Source organism: Marmota flaviventris, chromosome 12, assembly GCF_047511675.1.
Source record: "Marmota flaviventris isolate mMarFla1 chromosome 12, mMarFla1.hap1, whole genome shotgun sequence".
Lineage (NCBI taxonomy): Eukaryota > Metazoa > Chordata > Mammalia > Rodentia > Sciuridae > Marmota > Marmota flaviventris.
In genome coordinates this window covers 65058512-65085561 of record NC_092509.1, presented here as the reverse complement: position 1 = coordinate 65085561, position 27050 = coordinate 65058512, and the positions used below count along the sequence as shown (strand labels likewise).

Below are 27050 nucleotides of genomic sequence, written 5' to 3'. Positions count from 1 at the left end.
AGTAAGCACCCCATAGATTTATAATTATAGTAAATCCCTGCAAGAAGCCAAAGTATAAAATGCATATGATGAACACAGTTGACTGTTACAAAAGTTGATAAGTTTGATGTCTGTTCTTGAGTATTCCTTTTCTTTATGGAAAACTTAAAACATTTTATTGGTGTAATTAGTCAAAATTTCCTTTGATGTAGTTATAATATGTATGAGTATGTATAAATATATTTAAGGAAGTACTTTCACTCTATGCAGCTCAATGGTTTTTACATAGGTATGTATAATACCTGTTTAATCTTCAATCAGATAAAATTCTGGATATAGAATGTATTTCTAAAACTAATAGCCAACATCAGATATATAGTATTGGTGAAATAAAATATGAATGGTTCTATTTAATTCAAAAGCAAGATAAAAGTTCACACTAATCCTGCTTATGTTTCATGCTCTAAAAGAGAGATCACAGTTAATCAATGTTCACTGCTATCTCATTGAATGGAAAAGAAATTTTAAGTAATTATAACTGACTATCAGTCCTTCACTGCCTAGGTAACCCAAACAGACAGCCCTACATAAATATCAAGCAACTGAATATCTATAAAACAGAAAGAGAAACTTCACAAGTCATTTAAGGAAATGTTAGTTTGGAGTAAAAAGTTTAAGCCACAAAATCAGAAGAGAGTGTAACTGTGGAGTTGGAACTGATGGAGGAAACATATATAAACTTTAATAAAAATGCAATAAGAACTTTTACAAAGGTAAAAATTAAGGGGGAAAATGTGCTACAGTAAATTTTAAAGTAAAATTTTTATCACATGAAAAATGTAATAGATGATTAAAAGAATACTTACTACTGAAATGTAAATTTTTAGGAAAGCAAAGGAAGGAAATCTCCATAAATCTACAAGAATAGAAATCATGTTTCATACTATTAATAATATAGAGGACATACTAGAGAGTTTAATGTGTGAATGATAATCACCACAGAATTTAGAGTATGAGTGGGAAAGAGATTATGAGGAAATACTATAAGAAAACTTTTCTAAACTGAATAGTGTAGATTTGAAAGTAAAGGACTCTCTGAGTCTTAGAGTTTCTTGAAATGATATAACCTTTAGATATTATTTGATATAATTCCAAGATATAGAAGAAAGAAGTCACATGCTTCTAATCTAGACAGAAGAGAAAAAATTATTTGCTAAAGAAGCAGATGCATTGGATTCTTTATCTGCTCAACACTGAAACCTAGAAGAGTGGAAAACAGTAATTACTCATGAGTCAGGGGAATTAGCCAAGAATCCTAGCAAAGATCCATGTTTTGGGGAGGATATGAAAGGCATTTTGAGACACGTAAAGATTTAAGTGTCTTCCCTTTGATCTTATCTGATGGCATATATTCAAGAGAATATAGTATTTCATAATCAATTAAAAATTAAATCAGAACAAAGGTCTCAGAATAGGAGAAAAAAGAAAAATAAATAATAGAAACAGCAATAATAAATTACACCAGCAATATTTATGGTTTAAAGAGCATTATTTTTGTGCAATTAATGGGATCCCTAATTGTATTCTTTCTGGACATCTTGGGCAAGTTAAAAAGCTTATTATGCATTTTCAGTCTTCCATATGATTTCAGACAATACTCTTGGGAATTTTCCTGCTAGTACATGCTATGGGTTCTTTTTTTTCCCAGCATCTATGAGTTTCCTCGATATTCTTTCAGCCTACATGAAGAGCTGTTTCACTGACCTTTAGAACTACCACATCTTCTCTTCTATCACTGTATCCCAAAGCCAGCATCATAAAGTTTTAGTTTTCTAATAGCTTTTCACTGTAATCAAAATACCCTAGAACAACTTAGAGAAAGAAAAGTTTATTTTGGCTCATGGTTTCAAAGGTTTAGTCCATGGTATTCCAGTTATAATGCTCCTGGCCTGAGTAAGGCAGAACATCATGGCAGAAGTTCGTGGCAGAGGAAAGCTCCTCAGTTCCTGACAGCCAGGAAGCAGAACAATTGAAGTCCTAGGAACAAAATATAATCTCCAAAGTCACACCCTTAGCAATCTACTTCCTCCAGCCACACCTAGACGCCTATATTTAACACCTAGTATAGTAGTCCTTTCAAATGGATTAGTCCATAGATTAAGTTATTATCTCATAAACTAATTGTTTTACCTCTAAACATTTCTTCATTGTCTCACATGAGTTTTCTAAGGACACCTCATATTCAAACCATAGCTATGTAGCAGTGTACTATACTGTCCGTTTTTATCTCTCTTTTAATTGTTATATATTCAAATTAGTAAATGTGTTTTTCTGGCTTTAGGGATTTTAGTTTTTCTTAGATGACTTTGCCAGCTTAAGATTATATGATGCTTATCTATATTTAATTATAATATTTTAAAGTTTTATAACATTTTCCTTTACTTATTATGCAGTTTTGTTCATCTGCTTATACCATGAGGTATAGATACCTTTTTCTGTGTAAATACTGTTTATTGAATAGTCTTTTCTTTCCTTACTAGTTCTAAATGTTCCAAGATGGTTAAATAAAAGGCATAAAATGGCAAAGAAATAAAATTGTATTTATTTACTGGCAGGATGATTGTGTTCATAAAAAACCCTAAAACATATGCAAAACAAATTAGAATAATAAATGAATTTAACAAGCTTACAGAGTACAAGGGAACACAGAATCATCTTTTTACATATTAGAAATTGATATTTACAGTTTGAAACACAACAATATTATTTTAATAACTTTAAAAATACATGTCATTTGTCCCAGGAATGTCAGTTCTTCTATTGACCCTATAGAAGTACTCTCATATTTACACAATTTGTGTACAGGATTATTTTGCGTACAGGGTTATATGCACAAAAGCACTCATTAAAACATTTTATAAATATATATGTATAAGTATTTTATATATTTATATATCATTTAAACTATAAATACCTTGTATCTATTTGAAATAATGTGGCAAAATTCAGGCATATGCACATGGTAGGATATAAATCATAGTTTAAATGAGTAAAAATTTTATATATAATAACATGAAAAAAATCCTTGAAATAAATTAAGGCAAAAAAAGATAATAGAAATAAGTAATATACGTGTGTGCTCTTTTATATAAAAATTATAGAACTAAAACTATGGTTCTGGAGTAAAACATAGAAAGCTGTCAATAGTGGTTTGATTTTGAATATTGAAAGATGGGTAGATTGAAAATAGAATCTTAATATGTTTTCTGTGTATTTTTCCTTGTTTAAATTTTTATATTGAACATTGGGCAATTATATACGATTTGTGAAATAAATCGCAGGTAAATAGGAAAAAAAACTTGTTCAGGAGAAAACTTTTGTTTTCAAAACATAACATAAAGTAAATGACCATATGCCAAAAACATACATTGGAGAAAAGATAGCCTCTTCAACAAATGGTACTGGGAAAACTGGAAATCCATATATAGCAAAATGAAATTTCACCCGTATCTCTCACCCTGCACAAAAATTAAAGTGGATCAAGGACTTAGGCATTAGAACAGAGACCCTGTGCCTAATGGAAGAAAAAGTAGGCCCAATCTCCACCATGTCAGCTTAGAAAATGAGTTTCTTAACAAGACTTCTAAAGTGCAAAAAGTAAAATCAAGAATCAGTAAAGGGGATGGTATCAAACTAAAAACTTCTTCACAGAAAACAATAATGTGAAGAGAGAGCCTACAGAATGAGAAAATCTTTACCAGATGTACCTCCAATAGAGCAGTAATCTCCAGGATATATAAAGAACTCAAAAAAACTTAACACCAAAAAACAAAATAACCCAATCAATAAATGTGCTAAGGAACTGAACAGACAGTTCACGGACAAAGAAATACAATTAATCAACAAATATATGAAAAAATGTTCAACATCTCTAGCAGTTAGAGAAATGAAAATCAAAACTACACTCCAGTCAGAATGGCAATCATTAAGAATAAAAACAACAATAAATGTTGGTAAGAATGTGGGGGAAAAGGTACATTCATACATTGCTGGTGGGACTGCAAATTGGTGTAACTCCTATGGAAAGTGATATGGAGATTCCTCAGAAAACTGGGAATGGAACCACCATATGACTCAGGTATCCCATTCCTCAGTTTATAACTAAAGGACTTTTAAAAGCAGCATACTACAGTGATGCAGCCACATCAATGTTTATAGCAGCTCCATTCAGAATAGCTATACTATGGAACCAACCTAGGTGCCCTTCAAAAGATAAATGGATAATGAAATCATGGTGTATATATACACAATGGAATATTACTCAGCCTTAAAGAATAATGAAATTATGGCATTTGCCAGTAAATGGATGGAACTGGAGAATATCCTGTTTAGTGAAATAAGCCAATCCCAAAGAATCAAAGGTGGAATGTTTTCTCTGATATGCAGATGCTAATTCACAGTAAGAGGTGGGGGTGGAGGGCAGAGAAGAATAGAAGTACTTTATATTAGAGGGGATTGAGGGAGGAGAGAGGGTATGGGGGTAAGAATGATAATAGAATGAATCAGACATTATTACCCTGTGTGCATATATGATTACATGACCTGTGTAACTCAACATAATGTACAACCAGAAGAATGAGGAGTTATACTCCACTTATGTATGATGTGCCAAAAAGCATTCTACTGTCATGTATAACTAATTAGAACGAATAAAAATTAATTTTAAAATGGCCATAAGATATAACTGGTTATAAAACTTGCCTCCTAGTCATGAAAAACTAGAAGGTTAAACAAAATACATGAAAAATTATTTTTGAGCATTGATACAACAGAATGCATGATATTATCTTGAACAAAGAAAACAGGTTAGCCAATTGTTCCAGTTTTTTTTGCCTGGAGGTAATTTCTGAATAAAATCCAAACTCTATAAGCATAACATTTGTAGTGTCTAGCATCTATTCACAAATTAGTAGTAGTAAAAAAGTATAGCAAACTGTGACTCATAACCAGAAGAAAAAAAATGTCAGTTCATTGAAACCAGAAATACAAAGCTGGTCAGAGTATCAGACAAGGATTTTCTAAGGAGATATTCAAAATATGATGAATGACTTAAAAGGAAAATATGAATATAGTGAGGAATAAATGGAGTATAAAAAGAATTAAATGAAACTTTTAGAGATAACAACTTAGAAGTAAAAATGTTCAGTTTACACACATACACATATTTAAAATTATGTAAATCATCTCAAATTTACAGGAAACATTAAAAATACCATACAGAGACATTTTTCCTGAATCATATGGAAGTAAGTTGCAACCTGATTGCCCATTGCTCCACAATTTATTTCCATGCAAGGATATTTTCTATAAAACCACAATTCAAATATTGAAATCATGAAATTTACAAAGGCGTATTTCTACCATGTAATCTTCAGAAGTTATTCAAGTTTTGCCCCAGTAATACTCTTTATAGCAAAAATGATCCTGTTTGTCTGGTCTCTTTAGTTATCTTGAATGTAGAACATTTTTTTCAGTCTTTCTTTGATTTTCATGACCTTGATACTTTTGAAGATTATAGATCAGTTATTTTATAGAATTTTCCTCCGTTAGGTTTGTCTGATTTTTCCTCTTGATTAGGTTCAGGTTATGTACTTTTGGCAGGAATATCAGAGAATTGATGCTGTAATTTTCTCATTGTATTCTTCCAGATACTGTGTAATTCTGATTTGTCCCATTACTGGTGGTATTAATTTGGATCATTTAATTAAAGTAGTGTATGCTAGGCTTCTCCACTGAAATATTCTTTTATTTTTCTGTGTAATTAATTAGTATTATTTAAAAGTATACACTTTGAAACTATGTCCATTTTCTATCCTTACCCAATTTTAAATTTATATCAGTATAAATTAATAGTCTCTCATTTTAGTCAATGAAATAAAATGCTTTATTCTTATTTACTCTAATGGTAACATTATTCCAGATTTAGCCAGTGAGAGCCACTTCAGGCTTTCTTCTCTGTCCTGATCAAAAGTTATTGATTTCTGACACAAACAAACGTTCCAGGCTCTTCTCCCACTTTTCCTGGAGGTACTGGAACCATTCATTCCTCCAAGGAGGTCTGGCTCCTTTTAGTGAGTGTACATTGCTATTGGGGATTGCTGCTTTAACACCTGCTTAGTGGAGAGAGCTAGGGACTATGTTTATGTATACACACATATGCATTTTACATCTCTATTATTTTTATGTTAACATTTATATTAAAATCCACGAGTTTACATTAACAACTCAATTTCAACACCACAGATTTATTCTTGTTTTTCTTCCTTTTGCCCCTCTCTACCTCCTTTCTTTCTCTTTGTTGTGCAGGCTGGTCTTGAACTTCTAGACCCAAGCAATCCTATCTAGGACTCCACTTCTCCTGGTAGCTGGTGCTACTGACTTGGGCTATGAAACCTTGCAATACTTTCCTTTTCTGACACTGAGAATCCTGGCTCTCACTATCTTTAATTTATTTACCTATCTGATCAATCCTTCTTTATGTAATCAAACTCCTATCACTACAACTGCCCCCTCTTATATAGATACCCTTCTCACACAATGTTGGCTCTGCCTCCCATAAGGAACTATCCAATAGACTTGGATGCCCTCCTCATCTCACTTGAACTCTGATTTCCTGTGTTGGTTGCCCTCCCCTTTCCTTGACACCACAAAGCCTGGCCTCCTCTCCATGATCCACTCTACTTACTAAACGAAGACCATGCCATAGCCCCAGGAAGTCCCAACATATACATTCTCACCTTAACCCATCCAGGATATCCTTCCCTCTCCTTACACATGGTAGCATAGACCACTATTTTACCTGCCCATTTGCAATCCCTTATTCATTTATCTGTGAAACAATAATAATGATGAGGGCTATTAATTAAAAATTTAAAAGCTGGTTCTCATTATAAAGTGTAGTCCTATCTCTCAACATCAATTGCCTCTTACTAGATACTTGGTATTAATCAGAAAACAAAGTTTATGAATTAAATACTGTCTTTAAGGAACTGGAAATCCTTAAGAATGAATAGTGAAATTATGTGCAAAATAATATTTTTCCACATCAGCGTATCTGATAGCATAAAGCAGCCAATATTAGAATTTTACTTCTATTGTCTAAAATAGCTACATGTTTCTGTCATTAGAAAAGAGTATTGTGTTTTAATCTAGTATTTATTGATAGCTAATTCACATAGTCTGTTAATATACAAAAACACTTTTTTAAATATTACTGGGAAGATATTTAGCTACCATTCTTTGTTCATTTTTTATTTATTGTTGAGTTAATTTCTTATCACTAATGATACACATGAATATAGTGTTATCCAGTGTTATAGTACTTATTTCTAGCTGATGATGAAATGACTAGAAACTTCTGACTTTTTCTTGATGTTTTATTACATTGCTGGTAATACTTTTGGTCTTTCATCATTATTAATTCATTTAGTATTCATTGTGATAATACTGATCATAATAAATTTATTTCAAATTCATGTAGATGTCATATTTTATTCACTGCTATAGGATTTTCATTGTAATTTGGAACTAATTAATATACCATTAAAATAATGTGTTACCCACATTTTTCATTTTAAACATAAAATGTCTAGCAGTTCATGGCATATTGTATGAGTATTCAGCATCCCAGTGGTAATCCAAGTATCTGTAAATTTCATTTTTAAGCAGTTAAAAAGAAGGCAACAGAAAAATGTGTTTAGAAGTCAAATTTTAGCATATAAGTAAAAGCTTAGCAGTTAACTACTGGTTATTTTTTTTTTAAAGTCTCAAGCCTTAGGCTTTTTTTTTAAGAGAGAGAGAATTTTAATATTTATTTTTTAGTTTTCGGCAGACACAACATCTTTGTATGTGGTGCTGAGGCTCGAACCCTGGCCGCACGCATGCCAGGCAAGTGCACTACCACTTGAGCCACATCCCCAGCCCCTACTGGTTAATTTTTTCATGTTTCTTTCCTTTTATTTGTGGTAACAGTGATGTCCTTATTAGGATAATATATGTTTGTATTTATATACATTATTATTGATATTCCAAAAAGGGATTGTTTAATTTTCCATTTGACTAGGATCACCAGGAGAAATTTAAAAACAAATCCAAAATAATATGAACTTGATTGCTTATTTTCTATATTTCTTTGAGAATAGAAAATGTTTCCTTTGATTTCCTTTTTTTCTCTACTGTTTACTAAAAACAATATTTTTATAGTTCTAAATTCTATAGATATTTATTTCTTATACACTATTTTACTTTTTATGTGTTTTCATTTACTGGTGCAATTATTTTTCTAGTATATTAGTTTGTAAGCTTAGACTTGAGAGCACAGAATGTATGTCATGTATGTCTTTAGTTTGAGCAGCATGCTTACTTGCACACAATTTATATATAATATATAACCAATCTTTTTAAATTAATGAATAAGATATTGACAAATAGTATTTTTCTACAATCCATAGAAAAATGCCCATCAGATACCCATCATTATGTAATAATGCAACAATAATCATCTTTTATTTGGTATGTATCATTCAATAGTTTTTCTACTAGGTTCTTTATGATATGCCACCAAATTAAATTTTAGATTAAAACAATGAGCAAATTTATCCATATAAGAGTTGCACAGTTAGGATTTGAACTAAGGTCTTTCTACAAAGCTAATGTGCTATCTTTTATCCTACAATTTTTACTAGGCTAGGCCATGGTTCATATTATATCAAATGTCCCAATTCCTTAATGTTTAGTGCCTAGATGAATCTAATACTTCCCTTAAGTTTGAAAATTCATTCCTAGTTTTCTAAAAGATTACATTAGTCAGTTTCATTTTTTATTTCATTCTTAAAATCAGCATACTACAGGGACACAGCCACATCAAAGTTTATAGCAGTGCAATTCGCAATAGCTAAACTGTGGAGTCTACCTAGATGTCCCTCAGTTGATGAATGGATAAGAAAAATGTGGCATATATACACAATGGAATTTTACTCATCAATAAAAGAATAAAATCATGGCATTTGCAGGCAAATGGATGGTGTTGGAGAAGATAATGCTAAGTGAATTAGCGAATCCCCAAAAAACAAATGCCCAATGTTTTCTCTGATATAAGGAGGCTGATTCATAGTGGAGTAGGGAGAGGGGGAGCATGAGAGGAATAGATGAACTCTAGATAAGGCAGAGGGATGGGAAGGAAAGGGAGGGGGCTGGGGGTTAACAAGGATGGTGGAATGTGATAGACATCATTATCCAAAGTACATGCATGAAGATATGAATTGATGTCAACATACTTATACAACCAGAGATTGTGCTATATACGTGTAATAAGAATTGTAATGCATTCCACTGTCATTTATTTTTTTAAAAATCAATAAAAAATGGAAAACATAAAAAAATTGGAAGAAAAATAAAAATATTACATGATATTTTATAATGATTAATGAATTCAGAAATTAATAAATTAAATTTCTTCTTTCACATTTAATTTCCTAAAGATGACCACTTTTAATAATTTTCTCTGTACAAAATCAGACTTTTTCTCTGTGTACATTGACTTATATGTACAGTTCAGATTGCTCTGTATAAATTTAAGAATATAAAATACTATACCTTATTTTTTTTCACATTATACTACTTTATCTGTCCTTCAGACGTTGATCTATTTATTTTTTGTAAGGAAAAAATTTATTCCATTCTTTAGGTTGTTACTATTATTTTAATATTACAAATAAAGATATGATATAAAACAAATTTCCAGGGAAATAATTGCTAAGTCATGCTTTAGTGTGTTTAGCATGTTTTCATACAATTTCTATTATAAGTTGTTTATATTTTATTTTCTGTTAATTGTCTATCTTTTGCTGCATTTTGGGTACGCTGCTTAATTGAGTCATTTTATTTCATTTGTTTCCCCAAATAATATGACTATAGCATAAAGCTTTAATTTTTTCCTCATGGGATTCCCAGCTTATATACATAAGACCTGACAGATTTGGGGAATTTACTCTTTAATTGACAGTATGCTGAAGTTACCCCAAATTCAATTTCACCATCTTTAAAAAAAATGTAGAATATTTCAATATGCACAAGGGTGTTTACATACATGAAGATCATATAAAGAACAGTTTTGAAAAGTCAGTCAGCTTTAATAAATCTGATTCTGCCAAGGCATTTGAAGCATTTTGTGTCTGCCTTTCACATCCTATCCCTCTTCCCTGTCCTCCATCTCCGTCCTGAAATTTGTGTTTTGTCATTCCTATTATAGTTTTACTATATGCTATGCATCCCTAATGAACATTCCTAGAATTTCACAAGTTTTTCCTATATGTAAATGAAACTATTCTGTATGTGTTCAAAGACCAAATTGTTTTCTGCTGGCCATGTATTTGAGTCTTTGTTGTTACCTACACGTAATGTACATAGCCAGAGAAATTTTTGGTCTTTGCTATTGATGTTATTTGCATTTCACCTCCTTAGTCTCTAGGTTTATTTTGTTGCTTTGGGAAACTGGTGCTAGAGCAAAGTTTCAAAATCTTATTTATAAATGGATTGCATGCATTCTTTCTTTTGTCTTTGCCTTTCTTTTTCTCTCTCTCTTAATTTCCATCTGTTTTACTTTAAAAAAATCCTTCCTTCCTTTTTTCTCCTTCAGAAGTCATGAAAATTAAGAACCTAGTTTCTGAAGCCAGACAATGTAGAATCAAATCTCAGCTCTGAAACTAAAGATGTAAACCTTGGCATATCACTACGCTCTTTCTGCAGTATTATAATATAAGAATATTCCCATTTATTCATATATATGGGAATATTCTTCCTTATTAAAGGAGGATTGGATTATAACTATCTATGTAATAGTGTTGAAAAAATTATATATGAGATAATTCACTGATGCATAAAGTACTCATTAGTAAAATGTATTTTTTCTCTATTTCTATCAACAGTTCCTCACATGTCTTTCTTTTACCTATAATCACCCAAGTTATTAAGAGCAATAGGGTACCCATTGGCCCTCCAGCAACTTTGTCATCCTGAAATAGGAAGAATTTCAATCTTTTGAGTAGTTCTGTTGAGGGAAGGTTGTGAGAGCCATGTCTCACAGGAAAGAAATCTACCAATAGGAATGTTGTTCCCTCAGTGAAATCACCTTTGGTAAAGACAAATGTTGAGTGTTAGTAGTAGCACCAATTATTTCTTGAAACCATTGCAAATACAATGTGGAAAAAATAGATAAGATTACTGTCTTTTGGATTTTAAAGTTTAGTGGAAGAGATCCATTAAACAATTCTTAAATATAAATGTATCAAATACAATGAAGAGCTGTAAGAGGATAAAATAGAAAGCCCTAGCCAATTTGGGAAGTGGGGAGGGGGAGTGTGGAGGAAAGGAATTTAAATTGTTTTTCCTCCACAATAATATGAGCCAAGAATACAATTTAAATACAGATCTCTTTTAACATCTAGCATAGGCAATACGAACATAAAACAATATCTTTCTTTTCTTTCAATCCTAATTGTCCAGAGTGGTCTAACATCTCATAATTATTTTCAGCAAACTTTATTAATGTAGTAATCTTATCATGGTCTGTTCCACTAATTGTCGGGTAACAGAAAGTATATTCTCAGATGTGTCTTTTATATTTTACACTACACTTAATCGCACCTTATGTAATTAACTAATTTTATAATTCTCTCTATACTGTAGTTTATATCTGGATCATTGGCTTTGATACACAAGTGTTATACTCCTTCTCAGGCTTGCTAGATAACTCTTGTTCTTCCTTATCTAATACCATAATCCATTTACTTGTTTTCTCTAACTATTTGCTATTGGCATGTTAACTGCTCATCTCCTCTCTCAGTTAACCCTATAGTATTCAAGAATTTTATTGTTTGAGGTATTTTATCCACTCTGTTTTTGTTCTAAATATGTGTTTTACATTTTTATAAAAAATATATGTTTTATCTAACATAATGAAAACTAAAAATAACCTTTTCAAGACAACAATTCTAAGGGAACTTTTAAACATAAACAAGAAAAATTTTCAAATGTTAAATAAGAAATAAATAACTATCTATTATTTATTCATTCAGCAAACATAAAGTGCTAAATGTGTATCAGTCAGTATTCTGGGAGATAATTACTTTAGGCTCTACTGTAGTTGACCTAAACAATATCATTTTATTAACTGGGATGGAAAAGGATAATACCAAAGACATAAAATTAAGAACAAGAACTGTTTGAATAAACCTTGTCTTGCTATAAATCTAAGAATTGAGTTTCTTATCTCTTTATAAGCCCATTGCCTTACCCCCTGCCTTCTTTAACTTAAATGAACTTTCTAAGAATTCTAGCTATAATAGGCACTTTTGATTGATTCACTTTACTTAGAAGCAATTTATATAACTGATGAATGAGTTAAATATGCAAGCATTTTCATTTAGCATGATCCATGTATAGTGGCACTTAAACAGTAAATTCAAACAATTATGTAATTAAAATAAGGACAAAATAACATTGCTTTATTTCCTGATAAAAGTTGCTAGTACATTAATTAGTTGCAAAATAGAAGATTATAAAAATAAAAAAGTAAAGCTGTTGAAAGCTTATGACTTCTCAGAGAAAGATTAATTTTTAAAACATAACTCATGATTTTTAAGATGCTTTTTTAATTCAGTATTTTAATTTTATTTCAAATAACATTCAGATTATAATTATCATTTTAGAAGACATGAAAAGTTAAGGTTAAAATGTTGACTTGCTTTAGAATTATAATTATTTTAGTTACTAATAAAATGTTTTTTAAACTTTTTTTTTTAGTGTTGTTGATGAATTTAGAAAAAAGGAGAATGATGCAGCTGTTAAAATTCAGAGCTGGTTTCGAGGATGTCGAATTAGGGCATATATCAGGTATGTTGATTTTGTTATGGAAACTTCAGATGTAACACTAAAATATGTTCCTTAGAAAATGTAACTTATTACTCATTTCAAATAGTCCCTTATTTTACTCATAGAAATAAATTTGAATTGTTTTATATCTTTTTAAAAAGAAATATTTAGTATTTTTTACCTTTTCTTTAACAAAAAACTAAGTTATATTAGTCATGTATCTACTTTTAATAATTTTCAATATGTGTAAATATTTGATCAAATACTTTTCCCCAAATTCTAAAGATGATGATAAGTGATTGATTTCATATTTATAGTAATGAATTGACAGGTAAGAAGCTGGTAGTGAGAAACTATTTCAATCCTCTCCTTACATGTATAGGTTAAAGCAAATGATGCCCAAAATATGTCACTCTGATTATACAAAGAGACTGAGGTTTATCCTGATCTCAATTCTTTCTACTCTTTCTTCAGTGTCCAAACATTCCCTCAGTCTCCCCTTAATTATGAAAAAAAAATTTCTTGGCAAGATAGAAGAAGAATATGCCTAGTTCATAATAACTCAGATCACAGGCTGTGGTCACACTTTATGATTCCTTATACTAGATATAAAGGTCAGGCATGCAAATTTCAAGTGTAAAGATAAGGCTTCTTTTTTGTCCACTCTTGAACCTAGAATAAGACTGCAAAGAGTATTCTTTATTTGGCAGACTAACATGATATTGGCTTAGATAGACTAAAGAATATAAGAAAATAATGAAGAGGTAAACTGTTTCTTGACCTCAAGCATTATTTCTAGTTATTTGTCAAGATGTGTATCAGTAGTGCCTGGCTTATTTTTCAACATGTCGCTATGACCTATTTTATAATTCTAACATTCAAACATATTTTAAAGAATAAGTAATATGGAATAATTGATTTTAAAATGTTATTTAATCAGAAGCCCCAAAGAAATAATGAAATTATCTATCCCTTTTTTATATTTTTATAAAGATTAATTTCATATCAGAACTATAAATTTCTATTCTTTAAATGTACACATACACTTGGCTTTGAATTTGATCTCTTGAATTGTAGGAAAGTGTATTATAGGTAATGATCTAAGAGTCATCCTTGTTTCACTGAAAGCATACTAATAATCATATTTTTCCCTAGATATTTACACAGAGTAGCAACAATTATTCAAAAATGCTGGAGAAGTTACTTAGGGAAAAAACAGTATCGACATCTTGTGAAGGTAAATATAAAATGTATGTATGTATATTAGCATTTATATTATACAACATGCTGTAAAATTACTTTTTTTATTTACATGTAGTTTGGATGTTGCTGATGATAAATATTTATATAAAGTCAAAGGGCTTAATTTGGGGGGAAAGAGTTGTGTTAATCAACTTTTTATCACTGTGACTAAAATATGCGACAAGAACAACTTAGAAGAGGAAATGTTTGTTTTGAATGCATAGTTTTAGAAGTCTCAGGCTGCTATGGTTGGCCAACTCCTTTGCTCTGGGTCTACAATGAGGCAGAGGGTCATAGAAGAATGGTGTGGCAGAGGAAAGCTGCTTAATTCATGAAAGCTGGGAACAGAAAGAGAAAGCATAAAGGGCCAGGAAAAAATTTATTTTCCCAAGGGCATAACCCAGTGACCAGCTTCCTTTAGCCATAGCCTATCTGCCTACAGTTGCCACCCAGTAATACATTCAAATTATTATCTATCAAATGGATAAATCCATCGATTAGGTTAAAGCTTTTGTAAACTAATTAGGTCATTTATGAACATTCCTTCATTGTTTAGCATATGAGCTTTGAGGGGAACACCTTAAATACAAACCATAACAAGAGTTTCTTCTGAGACTTTACTATTTTTTTCCATGGTCAATTGACTTCTTTATACTCAAACAACCTTGGTTATTCTAATTTTGTTTAAAGAACCTTCACAATGTATGCATTTATATTTACTTATCTGTTGATGATTGTCTATACTTTCTAGATGGTGAGGTCTTTGAGAGTAGCTACCATAGCTCATTTTTAGATCAACAACATTTTAGATTAATGCTCAGTTCTTAGCAGTCATAAACATTCTCATGAAATCATAAAGCAAACAACAGGCCATCTTTCATAATCTCTTCATTTTATTAATAGGTGCAAATAAGATAAATAAGGAAGGGGGAATGGGAATAGGAAAGACAGTAGAATGCATTAGACATAACTTTCCTATGTTCACATATGAATACATGACCAGTATAACTCCACATCACATACAATTACAAGAATGGGAAGTTATATTCCATGTACATATAATATGTCAAAATGCACTCTACTGTCATGTATATCTAAAAAGAACAAAAAAAGATTTTAAAAAATCAATAAATATTTGTTCCAAATGGATTTTTATAGAAAGTTATCTCCATTTGTGGTTATTTCACTGATGTATTTGCTATTAATATTATTGGAAAGTAACAAAAGATTTCATGGTGCCTTTATGCTAGCTATTATTTACTAAACACCTGCTATTTACCAGGCATTCTGCAAACATTTAGTTTTTGTATCATGATGTTCATAAACAGTTATCTATTATAATACCTATTCATCAAGTTAGGAAACTAGATCTACTACACTTGTTCATGAACACACTATACCATATTTCATATAGAAAGCAACCTTAAAGTTGGTAGAAAAGCTTTCACATTGCATGTTAAGTTTCTGATAATAGCCAACATCCTCTGCTTTATCTCCAGGAGGACAGAGACTATGTCTCTTTATAGTTGCTTTCTCTTAGCATGGTGCCTGGCATTCAGTAGGTATTTAGTTAACACATATAAATGAATTGAATAAAGAACACCAGTATTGTTGCTATTCGCTTTATCAGGTAGAAGTTAAAAATTGAACCTGATCAGTCATAAATCTCAGTATAACCTTGCTTTTTTGCTTTCTTGACTTGATTTTGGTTAAAAGTATCATTTTAAAAGAGTAACTCTTTGAAGTCAGAAATCAAATGCTTCTATTTCTGTTTCTAATACTTTGGAAAGGAAAAATTTGGAAAAAAATGTAACTAGTAAGTACATGTTTTCCCAAGTATTTCATCTACATTTTTTTCTCTTTTTATTTTCTCAAATTGAATACCCAGACATTGTGGTAATACTTTTATGTTACCTATGTATAAACGGTCCTTATTTTTTATTTTAAGATATATAGAGATATAGAATTCTATTGTCTTGAGAAGATATTTCAGATGCTATCGTAACTTAATTGTACTATTTACTGGAGAATTAAATTTATTATTTGAACCTATTTTTTCCTACAAAATGGGGAAAAATATGTAATTAAATATCAAATTTATATTAATGCTTTTCAATATTGTTTTCCATACCCAATGTTTTTACGTTTTCTTTCCTTCGGTTTTTGACATATGATTTTATTTCTAAATTTTTTCTTTTTCTAAAATTATTATTCTATTCATATTTCAAGTCACTAAAAGTGTTTTTTAATTTTGAATTAGTTTAATATTTATAAAAAAGTTGCAAAACTAATATAAATTTGTGTGTTCATCACTCGGATTTCTTCGCTCACATAAAGAAATTTGTTTTATTATTTTCTCTATATACTTATTTTTAATTTTTCTCTCTTGCTACATACTGTTATTTTTTAATTATGAGACAAAGTTGCAGAATCCATATCACCTTATTTCAAAAGGTATCAGTGCATATTTTCTATGTAGCCATATTACAAGGGATCAAAATCAGGAAATTAACATCTGTACAAAGCTATTTTCTAATCTATAGACTGTATTCATATTTTATTGATTATCCCAATAATTTTATTTATAACAAAACATCTTTTCCAGGGTACAAACTAGAATTTCACATTGCACTTGTTTGTCAAGTTTCTTTAGTCACTTTTAATCAAGAATGGTTAATTCTTGAGTCTGTTTTTTCTTTCAAGACCCTGATTTTGATAAGTAAAGGATAAGTATTTTTAAGATTATTTCTCAATTTTGTTTTGTTGTTGATTCTACATTATTAAATTGAGGTTATGCGTTTTTAGCAGAAATATATCATTAGTGCTTAGAGTCCAGTCTCCTCCACAGCTGTTCCAAAACTTACTTATGGAGTATTAGGTATCTCCTAGGAGCAATGGGAATGCTAATTGCTATGTTTCTTCATTTTAGTACATAATTTTAGGATGCCTAAATGATGTCAGTTTCCTTAATGATTGTTGATATTAACTTTAACTATTTAAAATGTGTCATCTCTCACGTTTCTACATCATAAACTATTTTCCTTTTATGAGTCAATATTTAAACACCCTGTGTATATCTTCTTTATCATCAAATTTTTGTAGACTAATTTAATACCCAATGATGATTCTTACCAGAATCAATCATTACTATGTTTGTCAAATACTGATTTTTTCTATAACCCCACAATTTCTTCTATTTACTTACTAATAATCTTCTGTAAGGGCTTTTCCTTCTCTTCCAATTATTTATCCATGTATTTATATATGTATGAACTGATGAATTCCTATTTTATTCAATGGATTATAATCAGTCAGTGTCACTAATTATTTTGGTGCTCAAAGTGTCCCAGATTTTGCCAGTGGAATTTTTCAAGGCAAGTTTTTTGAAGAATCAAATTATTTAACCAGGAAGATCAAGGAATTAAAGTATTTTTTATGGAGTAATGGGCACTTTAACCATATTATTCATTAGTGGTTATGGATGTATATCAGTAGTATAGACAAATACAACAGAGTATACATATTCATGAGGCATTCTAGGACCACTACTGACTTACTTGTATTGCTGTATTTTCTCCTCAAGCTTCTCATGAAGAGGCTTTCAATGATTAATGAAACTTACTTTTAAAAAGTCTCAAAAGGTACCAGAGTGTATACATTTCAATGATATTAGAGTAGCAAACTTGGTGATGTGTATTTATCCTAATGATTCTATGGTTGGAGAAAAAATATTTTTAAAAGTTCAAGTAATAAACCACTCAAGAAAATTTGATTTGTTACATTAGTGTCTCAACTAGATTTGATCAAAAAGGTATGATTCATCATGATCACCAAGTAATCCTCTGGTTCTCAAAATATATTTTCCTTCACTTCGTTCTTTATGATTTTTAAATCTATTAAGCTTTAAGTTCTTTGAGAATAACTCTTATTTATTTATTTCTGCCATTATATACATATTGCTTAATATAAGGCATGAAACAATCCTAATGGGGTGGGGTCTCAATAAGTATTTATTGAATGAGATTAAAGTAGCTCTTATGTACTGGTTGCCTCGTGTGAACAGAATATTACACTAAGTGCTTTACATTCTTAATGTGTACATCAACTATTACACTAAGCCTCTGAATACTGTCATTAATTTATAGATAAAGATTCTTAGGCTCAGGTTACCTCCCCTAGGACACATTGTTAATCATAAGTGGAGACCAGTTCAAACCCAGTTTGATCTGATTCCAAAACTCATACATTGAGCAGGTAGGCAATTCAGTATCAGTCATTACTAGAGAGTTTCCTCCTTTGAGGTATCCAGAGGTCCTGTGGGACTAAAGAAGTGCCAATTTATCAGAGATATCTGCCTTCAGGGAACCTTCAATCAAAAGATGCCCATTGTCTAAAATTATGTTTGATCCTTCCAAGTTCATACTTTTAAGACTCTTAAGACTGCTAGGCCACATAAAAGAAATGAGAATTTTTGCCAGAGCTTAGAGTTTAGTTTCCTTCATAGCTGCCACCAAACTTACCCCCAAGTATTAGGCACCTCCTAGGAGCAATAGGAATGCTGGATGCTGTATTTCTTAATTTCAAAAGGCTAATGGAAGGTGAGTTGAAGATACTTTTAAGATTGCCATGGTTTATCCTGTCACACACGTTAACACACAATGTCACATATATTGTCCTGTAGTCATGTTTACACCATCATTTTCCAAATATATTTTGTTTAATTTTTTAGCCTAACAGCTATTTATACTAATAATAATGCCTTGTAGTGTATGGTTACACTATAAGTTAAATGATACTTGATAGTGACTTGAAAACTTTAATAACAGAACTCCTTTTTTAACAAGAATTTAGGAGAATTTTTGTCCCTCTATGTAAAAAGGTACTGTCACAAAGCTATTTTGTAAACTAGAGAAATGGAACTACTTAGATTCTTTTTCTTTTTTATTATTATTAGTTGTTCAAAACATTACATAGCTCTTGACATATCATATTTCATACATTTGATTCAAGTGGGTTATGAACTCCCATTTTTCCCCCATATACAGATTGCAGAATCACATCGGTTACACATCCACGTTTTTACATACTGCCATACTAGTGTCTGTTGTATTCTTAGATTCTTTTTCTGTGACCTCTGTTATCACCTGAGCCATCAGAGCATGATTTGAAAGCTGCTGATTTAATTTGCGTGTCTTTGGAAGGATCTCTGGAAGGATCACAAGGAAAAAAAAGTGATATTATTTGCCTGCAGGAAAGAAGGCTGAGTAGTTGAAGAATAGAGGTGGGCAGTCTTTTCACTGTAAACTTTTGTAGTTTTTAAATTTCAAATAATATAAATACATTATATACTAAATAAATTAATTTAAAAAGTCAATTTAGTATGGACTTACCCGACCCAACATGCATGTATGCACACTCTTGCATGTACGTGCAGGTACACACACACACACACACACACACACACAAACACACACACACACCATAGAGATAGTAAGTGTTCAGATGGAGAGTTAATGTACGCTCTAGAGGTCAAGGAAATGGCACTTGAAGTGAGCTTGGGGAAAACAGCATGAATGAAATTTTGAAATTGAGAATGAGCATAGTGTGTTGAGAAACAATGCAGATGTTGACCAATCTGGCACAGAGTTTGGGGAATAGTAGAAGGTAGGTAAGCAGTGGCATGTCACATTTATAAAATCATTTCCTGCATTTATAAAGGAATTTCTTACTTAAAAACATTTATTTTATGTTCATATGTTCCTAGTAATGTTTTGGCATGTAGAATGTGCAGATGGTATCTTTCTTCATATTACAGATGAAGAAATGGAGGCTCAGAGAGAAAAAATGATGTGCCTAACATACCAAACTCACGATCCATATAAATGCTTATGGATGCACATGTTAAATACTAAATGTCTTCTCTGGTTATCCTTCAGCTACTCCAAAATGTCTTCTGTGAGCCAGGGTGGGTTATATTCCTGTTCAAAATTATTTACAATCCACTCAAAAAAGATGATTCATTCCCATTCCATTGATTTTGGGCTGGGCCATGTGTTGTAAGCTGATGAGTCATATGCCACACCCAAGTTGAAGATGTAAAAAGCTGTTTAAGGCAGCTTTTTCGCTATTGTGACTTTAAGATTGGACCAGAAAAATTTTAAAAGAGGAAAAGTTTATTTGAGAGCTCATGGTTTCAGAGGTTTCAGTCTATAGAAAGCCATCTCCATTCCTCGGGCTGGAGGTGACACAGAACATCATGGCAGAAGCGTGTGGCAGAGGGAAGCATCTCACATGATGAGAAACTCCACTGGCCAAATACAAATATATACCCCCAAGCCATGCCCCAATTTCCATCTGCTCCAGCCACACCCAACCACTTCAGTTACCTCTCAGTTAATTCCTCTGAGGGCATTAATTCACTGATTAGGTTAAGTCTCTAACAACCCAATCTTTCCTCTCTGAACCTTCTCTCATTGTCTCACATATGAGCTTTTGGGGGACACCTCTCATCCAAACCCAAAGGGAAGCTTTCTTACTCCTCCCTTCCTGCACACCTCATGTCTGGGCTGTGTATTCAGCCTTGGAACTAAGATGAAGAGACATGGGGAACATAACTATAGGGAACCTTAGCTCACATCATGAGAGTCAGAAATTTTTTTTGTTTTGTAACCTGATGAGATATTTTCTTTTCTTTTTTTTTTTTCATGATACCAGGGATGGAACCCAGGGGTGCTTAACAAGTGAGTCACATTTCCAACCCTTTTTATTTTTTATTTTGAAACAGGGTCTCACTAAGTTGCTTAACACCTGATTAAATTGAGTCTGGTCTCAAACTTGTGATCCTCCTGCCTCAGCCTCCTGAGTCCCTGGGATTATAGGCACACCACACCCAGCAGATAGGTGCATTTTTATCTAAGTAAAACTGATTGTGCTAGGGATAACAAAAGCAAGGATATTTATAAGAAACATTCTGAACAGGGATACTTCCAAATGCTTACAAAAAGATGCTTGGAGCTTATGAGTTTGTGATGATGTTAGTACACCTCCATGTGGAGATATTCTTGTAAGGCATTGATGCTGTCTCAGCAGAATGTCTGGTACATCATAATTAGCACTCAGCAAATGTTTATTAAACTAAAATATTGAATGGGCACTTAGATTAAGGGTCAGAACTGAAGATAAAAGCTTTACAGTCATCATTATAAGATGACAAGCTTTTCTACCTAAAGAAAAATGTAGCTAAACAATAGAGCAACAGGCCAAGAACTGTGGCTTGTGGAATATATCAGGTAGAGTTTAGTAAGAGGCAAGGGAATTAAAATAGAAAATAAACAGGATAAAAAGGGACATAGCATCACAGGGGCCAAGGAAGAAAATGTGTAAGAAACTTGGTGTTGGTACCGGTTTCAAAGTGGCAGTGATCAAGCAGAAAGAGAACTGTGAAAAGACAGAAGTCCTAGAATCTTTTTATGAAGGTTCTATATTTTTAGAGACAGCCTTCCTCAAAATTATCAGTATACTAGAATGTTTCTATCAAGGTTCTTAACTAATTTTCACAATGACATAAATAGCTTATCAAGTCCTTAAAGTGTCATGTGTTCTCCACTACAGTAACCTCATTAACCCAAAGAGTAGAACTATTCTGGTGTGATTGGACACTTTCTTAGGTTCTGTATGACTGTTGTTCTTATTTTTTTCTTTTTAATTTCCATTTCATACCTTCCTACCTAACTTTCTTTTTTAAATATAGTAACATAACCCAAATTTGCATGTCTTAAGGATCCAGGACTGTTGATTCACAACCATGAAAACTCTTTCCTACTGAGAATGTGCTCTGATTCTTCTGTTTTATTAACAACCAATTTATAGTCACCCAGGGTGTGTGCTCACTGCACATGCATTTCAATGCATGCTGAATTATTGGTGTAATTTTACTGTGACCTGCTAGTTCTACTGGACAATCAGTTGTTTTGAACCTTTTCAGCCATATAGTGTCCTGTGTAGCTTCTTCTTACTGTTCACTGCTTTATTTCAAGTGATGATATAAAGTCATTTTTTTTTTTTTTTGAGACAGGGTCTTCCTATGTTCTTTAAGCTGACTTTGAATTCCTATGCTCAATTGATTCCCCTGCCTCAGTCTTCCAAGTAGCTTGCAAGTTCAGGTGTTCACCATGTGTGTGTGTTTATAATAGTTACTCCCATAGGCAACAATACCAGAAAAATGTTAAAGTATCCTTTCACCACTGTCTAGTAGATTATTAGCATATTAAGTGTTGCCTGAGTAAATTTATTAATATAAACTAGGACAGTTTGTGTACATTTTTATATTCTTAAATTTGCACTTCTGTCTTATATTTATCACTCTAATTTGCATTACATTTAACATCAAACTTGCTATTTTTTTAAATCATAATCTGGGGACAAGAAAGTATAAAGACTTATAACATATGATTAACTTGACATGAATTATTGTTAAATAAATGTATGTTAACTATAATACTGTAAAGCTCAATGTTGTGCTTCTAAATTGAGATTATCCACTTGAATAACATGCTTGATAACCACATTTACAGGTAAGTTAATTAAAATTTTTGTTGAAATGTATTAATAGCCTATGGTAGAACAATTTAATTTTAAAGATAATTGTGATTTTAAAAAGATACATCGTTCAAATTATAAAAACAATTTATTACATTGCTGAAAATTAGGGTTCACAGTACTTATCTATGGCTTATATTTTAATACTTATTACAAAGTATTGATATATGATCATTTAAAAAATAATAAGAAAAGGAAAATTTATTAACTTTAAATAGGATGAAGGATACCATTAATTATCAAATTGCTTTATGATATCATGATAAATACCAGCAATTTTTTCTTACTACAGATGGTAAATATATGTAAAATATCAGTCACTAATTTTAAAACTGATAAGATTGTTTCTGTAGACATTTTTATTTCTTCTCATTAGGTGAACAAATATTTCTTCTATAGGTGAAAAATTCCCAAATCTTTTGATATTTCTCCTTGTAAGACTTCTAAATCAGTTACAAATAATAAGGCAACATTCTTCACATTTTAATGTCAGAGAAGAAAACTGAAGTATATGTTGTTTATTCCCTTCAGAGTGTTACATTGTAAATAAACAACTAATGCAGGTCAACCTAAGACTCTAAGTTATTAATATTAATTAAAAATTTTATTAACATATTTTCATCATAATGATGAAATGAGTTTAGATTTGATTCACTTTTATTTAAAGATTTTATTTGTAATAACCAAGAGAAAGAATATAATTGGCTTTTGATTATTTTTTATGGAAAAAGAAGTTATTTTAAAAATCAACTGTTGGTAATAATGAGATGGCTATCAGTTATCAGATACAAGGCAACTATATGCACTGTTACTTGGCAATAAATTATTTTAATTATTAAACTCAAAATGAAAGGAAGATGGCAGTAAATGTAAAGACTTGAACTCAGTAAATATCTTATCCATTTGTGCATGGCTTCTGAAAGTTGTCATCACTTTAATTCAGGCAATTCCTTTATATCGCATAGTCTGGCAAATAAAATCAGTTGATTTGGTAAAGTGTTATAGATACATTACTCAAAATTATTGTGACTGTATATTACTTTAAGGTTTCTACTTTTGAAAGAGTTGGCCATTTCCTCCTTGAAATACATCTCTTCTTGGTTACAGTCAGAATGTTCAACAATAAAGAAAAGAGTAAATAATATATGGTGTGTTCAAATAACAAAAATACCAGATTGTCAGTGGGGCAGACTGGGCCTACCCTGGGCCTGGGCTCCTGTGCAAGTAAAAAACAAAAACAAGTAGCCATTGTATATTACCTATGAAAGCATATGGAAGGAACCTAAAATCAAGGAAAGGAGAGATCTGTCTAGAGCTTTTGAATAGAAGTTTAGCCATCAGGATCTTAAACAGAGGAATTTGCAGTCAGGGTTTAAGACAAGAGGTAGAACATTTATAGTTGACAAGATCTGGAGCATACTGTGGGAATATGAGGCTAAATTAAAGTGCAGTTTGTATGGAATGACAGTAGATAATTGAATGTGCTGTGCACCTGAATATGAAAACCTTTGAGATAACACGGGAGTTGTATTAAAAAAGATAAAGAGTAAGACCTTTAGCTAGGTGTCAGAATCTTCATCCCATATGATTGGAATATTTGGGGAATGACAATGAGGAGAGAAAGGATCAAATGGTCTGGAGGCTAAATGAAGGTTGACAACACCAAAATTGGCAATATAATAAAATTGGAAAGATTGAGATTCAAAGTTTGTCATCATTGTTTCTTTTGTTATTATTTTTTAAAAGATATATGTCTTACTGATTTGAAAAGTTTTGAAAATACCCAGTGGATCTAGGAGAATACTATTTATTCTAATTGTTTGTACTTAGAGTAAGGGAGAAAAGATAGTTTCTTCTAAAATGTTTGTAAATAAGAACAGGAGATAGATTTGGGGTGAATGGAAAGGAATGAATGTTAAGACAAAGTGAGTAATATAAACATGGAAATAGAGAAGAAAAATATGCACTAATTTATCAGATTGAGGTTTAAATGAAATGAGTTGTGAGAGGTAATTGGAAAAAAATATTGGAACTTGATGTTGAACTTTGAATATTACTTTGACCTGTAAGGTAGTGATTCTAACTTACTGTTGTGCAGGAGCTCAGACCCAGGAAACCGATTCAGGATCTCAGTAGGTGGAAGAAGATGCAGACTGCAAAGCACACTTAGGATAGTAGACATTATTCAGAGGTGGCAACAGCTTCTAGCCTCTAACTTTGGCTTTAGCCCCCAGCCAATTCCATTTTGCCTCCTCAGTTCCATTTAGCCTCTTTTTATATACAGTCTAAACAAAGAAGGCACACTGCCAAAAGGTTCCTTCAGTGAACTCATGCACACAAGCAAATTTATTATCTCAAGTAAATATAGTGAATCAGTGTGTTTCTGATCATGACTACACACTAACCATACACAACCAATTCATGGCCTTGGCTGCATACTAAAAACATAAAACATAGCAGCCCACCAGAAGCCTCGGCAAGGGAGCCTAACCATCGCCATTTTGGGGCTGCCCCAATGTTTATCCACCCCCTTTTGTAAATCACCTGATAGAAGGGAGGGAGAGAAAGACAGGCAGGAAGAGACAGACTCAAATATGGGACATATTCTTATTAGTATTTCCCTACTAGGGAAATAAGAAGATTAAGTGTTATGTACCTTAGTTTGTAATTTCATCTCTCTCCCTCCTGGAGATCTGAAAAATTCAAGAATGTTAATTACTTCAGTCAGCCTAATTAAGATGCCTTCCTTACCTTAAGCAACTGGAAACCACCAAAAAAAAAAAATTTTTAAATAAGTTGATTAAAAAAAACAATACTTGACTAAATTAATCTAGAGAAAGTATTCAAGATGAATTAAAAATAAGATTATGCAGGTATGAGGACTTTCAGTCATGGGATAAGAAGACTTGACAAAGCTCAGGGAAATCAAAGTGCTGGGTGAGAATAAGGGGCTCAATTCCTCAGTGTAAAATACAAAGCAAAGAGCCATTGTGAAGTGAAGTAGTCAGAAGTTTATCTTAGACACAGAATGTTATTCAAAATACTTGGCAGTCTATACAGGAAGTTCATTCACTTGTCAGAATTGGTGACTAACAAATCAGAAAGGACACCTGTTATAAATAACATCTGTGAACACTCTAGTCTAATTTTGCTGAATAGTAGCTCTGTCCAAAAGTCCTTGTGTTATTAGCCACCCCGCCAAATATTTGAGTGTTCAAAAGAAGTATTTTCTCCTAAAAAATTTTCAGAAGCCTTCTAAAAATAAAGCTAGATAATATGACAAAGGCCATACAGCTAATAAATGATTGATAGTGTTCAAATACCATCATCCCAGGAATTCTTTATACTCTGTTTTAAACACAAGACATCAGTTCTCTTTATCCATCTTTCCTTGTTTCCAGCATCCCTCTCTCTTTCCCTTCTCTTGTTTATTCAGCAAGCATATGTTGAACATCTAAAATTGAGCACCACATTTCCATTACGATGAAACAGTATATACTCATTTTATGTTTAATTTTCACCTTAGATCTATAGTCTTCCCATTTAAAATATATGTGGTGTCTTAATCATAAAAGAAGATTAATAAATACTAAGGAAAATTAAAAACTTTGTCCATTGAGAAATTACAAAAACTTGTCATTCTTGGATATTTTATTTACCATATGCTTTTCTTGTCCAACTGCATATCATGGCCAAAAAAAAAATTAGGACAGAAAATAATTTTAAGAACAAAGGTTTTTATATTTAACTAATGTAACCAAAGTATAAACATTAATGTAACAAATAATTATCATTGCTCAAGGTGAATAAACACAGAGATAAAATTTTATATAACACTAAGTATTTCTCCCAAATAGCTTGTGGAAATGCACAGTTCCTATTCACATATAATTTTTGTGTTTCTTAAAAGAAATCATAATAAAATATATACAAAATAAAATTTACCATTTAAATCATTTTAACTGTATTATTCAGGCATTAATTACATTCACATTGTTAATTCAATCATCACTACTATTTATTTCCAAAAATTTTTCATCATCCCCAACTGAAACATACTCATTAAACAATATGACTTCCCCCTAACCCCTGGGAACCACTCTTCTACTTTCTATCTCTCTGAATTTGACTACTCTATGTATATAAATGAGATCACATAATATTTGTGTCACATTTGGCAGGAATGTCTTTAAAAAGCATCTGGGCCAGAGAATTGAAAATAAATGTAGTACCAATTAGCAGTTCACTTGAGACTGAAATGCTGGAATTAAAGTGCTTTTCCACCTCTTAAATAGAGAATT

At 31.6% G+C, this 27050-nt stretch overlaps 1 protein-coding gene across 1 annotated transcript in view; it reads left to right on the top strand.

The window, feature by feature from the left end:
- The window catches only part of Spata17 (spermatogenesis associated 17), a 186671-nt gene that overhangs the window by 4520 nt on the left and 155101 nt on the right, over positions 1-27050 (top strand). The window contains exons 2-3 of the mRNA XM_027934643.2: positions 12841-12930; positions 14065-14146. Of these exons, the coding sequence (XP_027790444.1) occupies positions 12841-12930; positions 14065-14146 (172 nt within the window). The remainder of the gene's footprint in view (positions 1-12840; positions 12931-14064; positions 14147-27050) is intronic.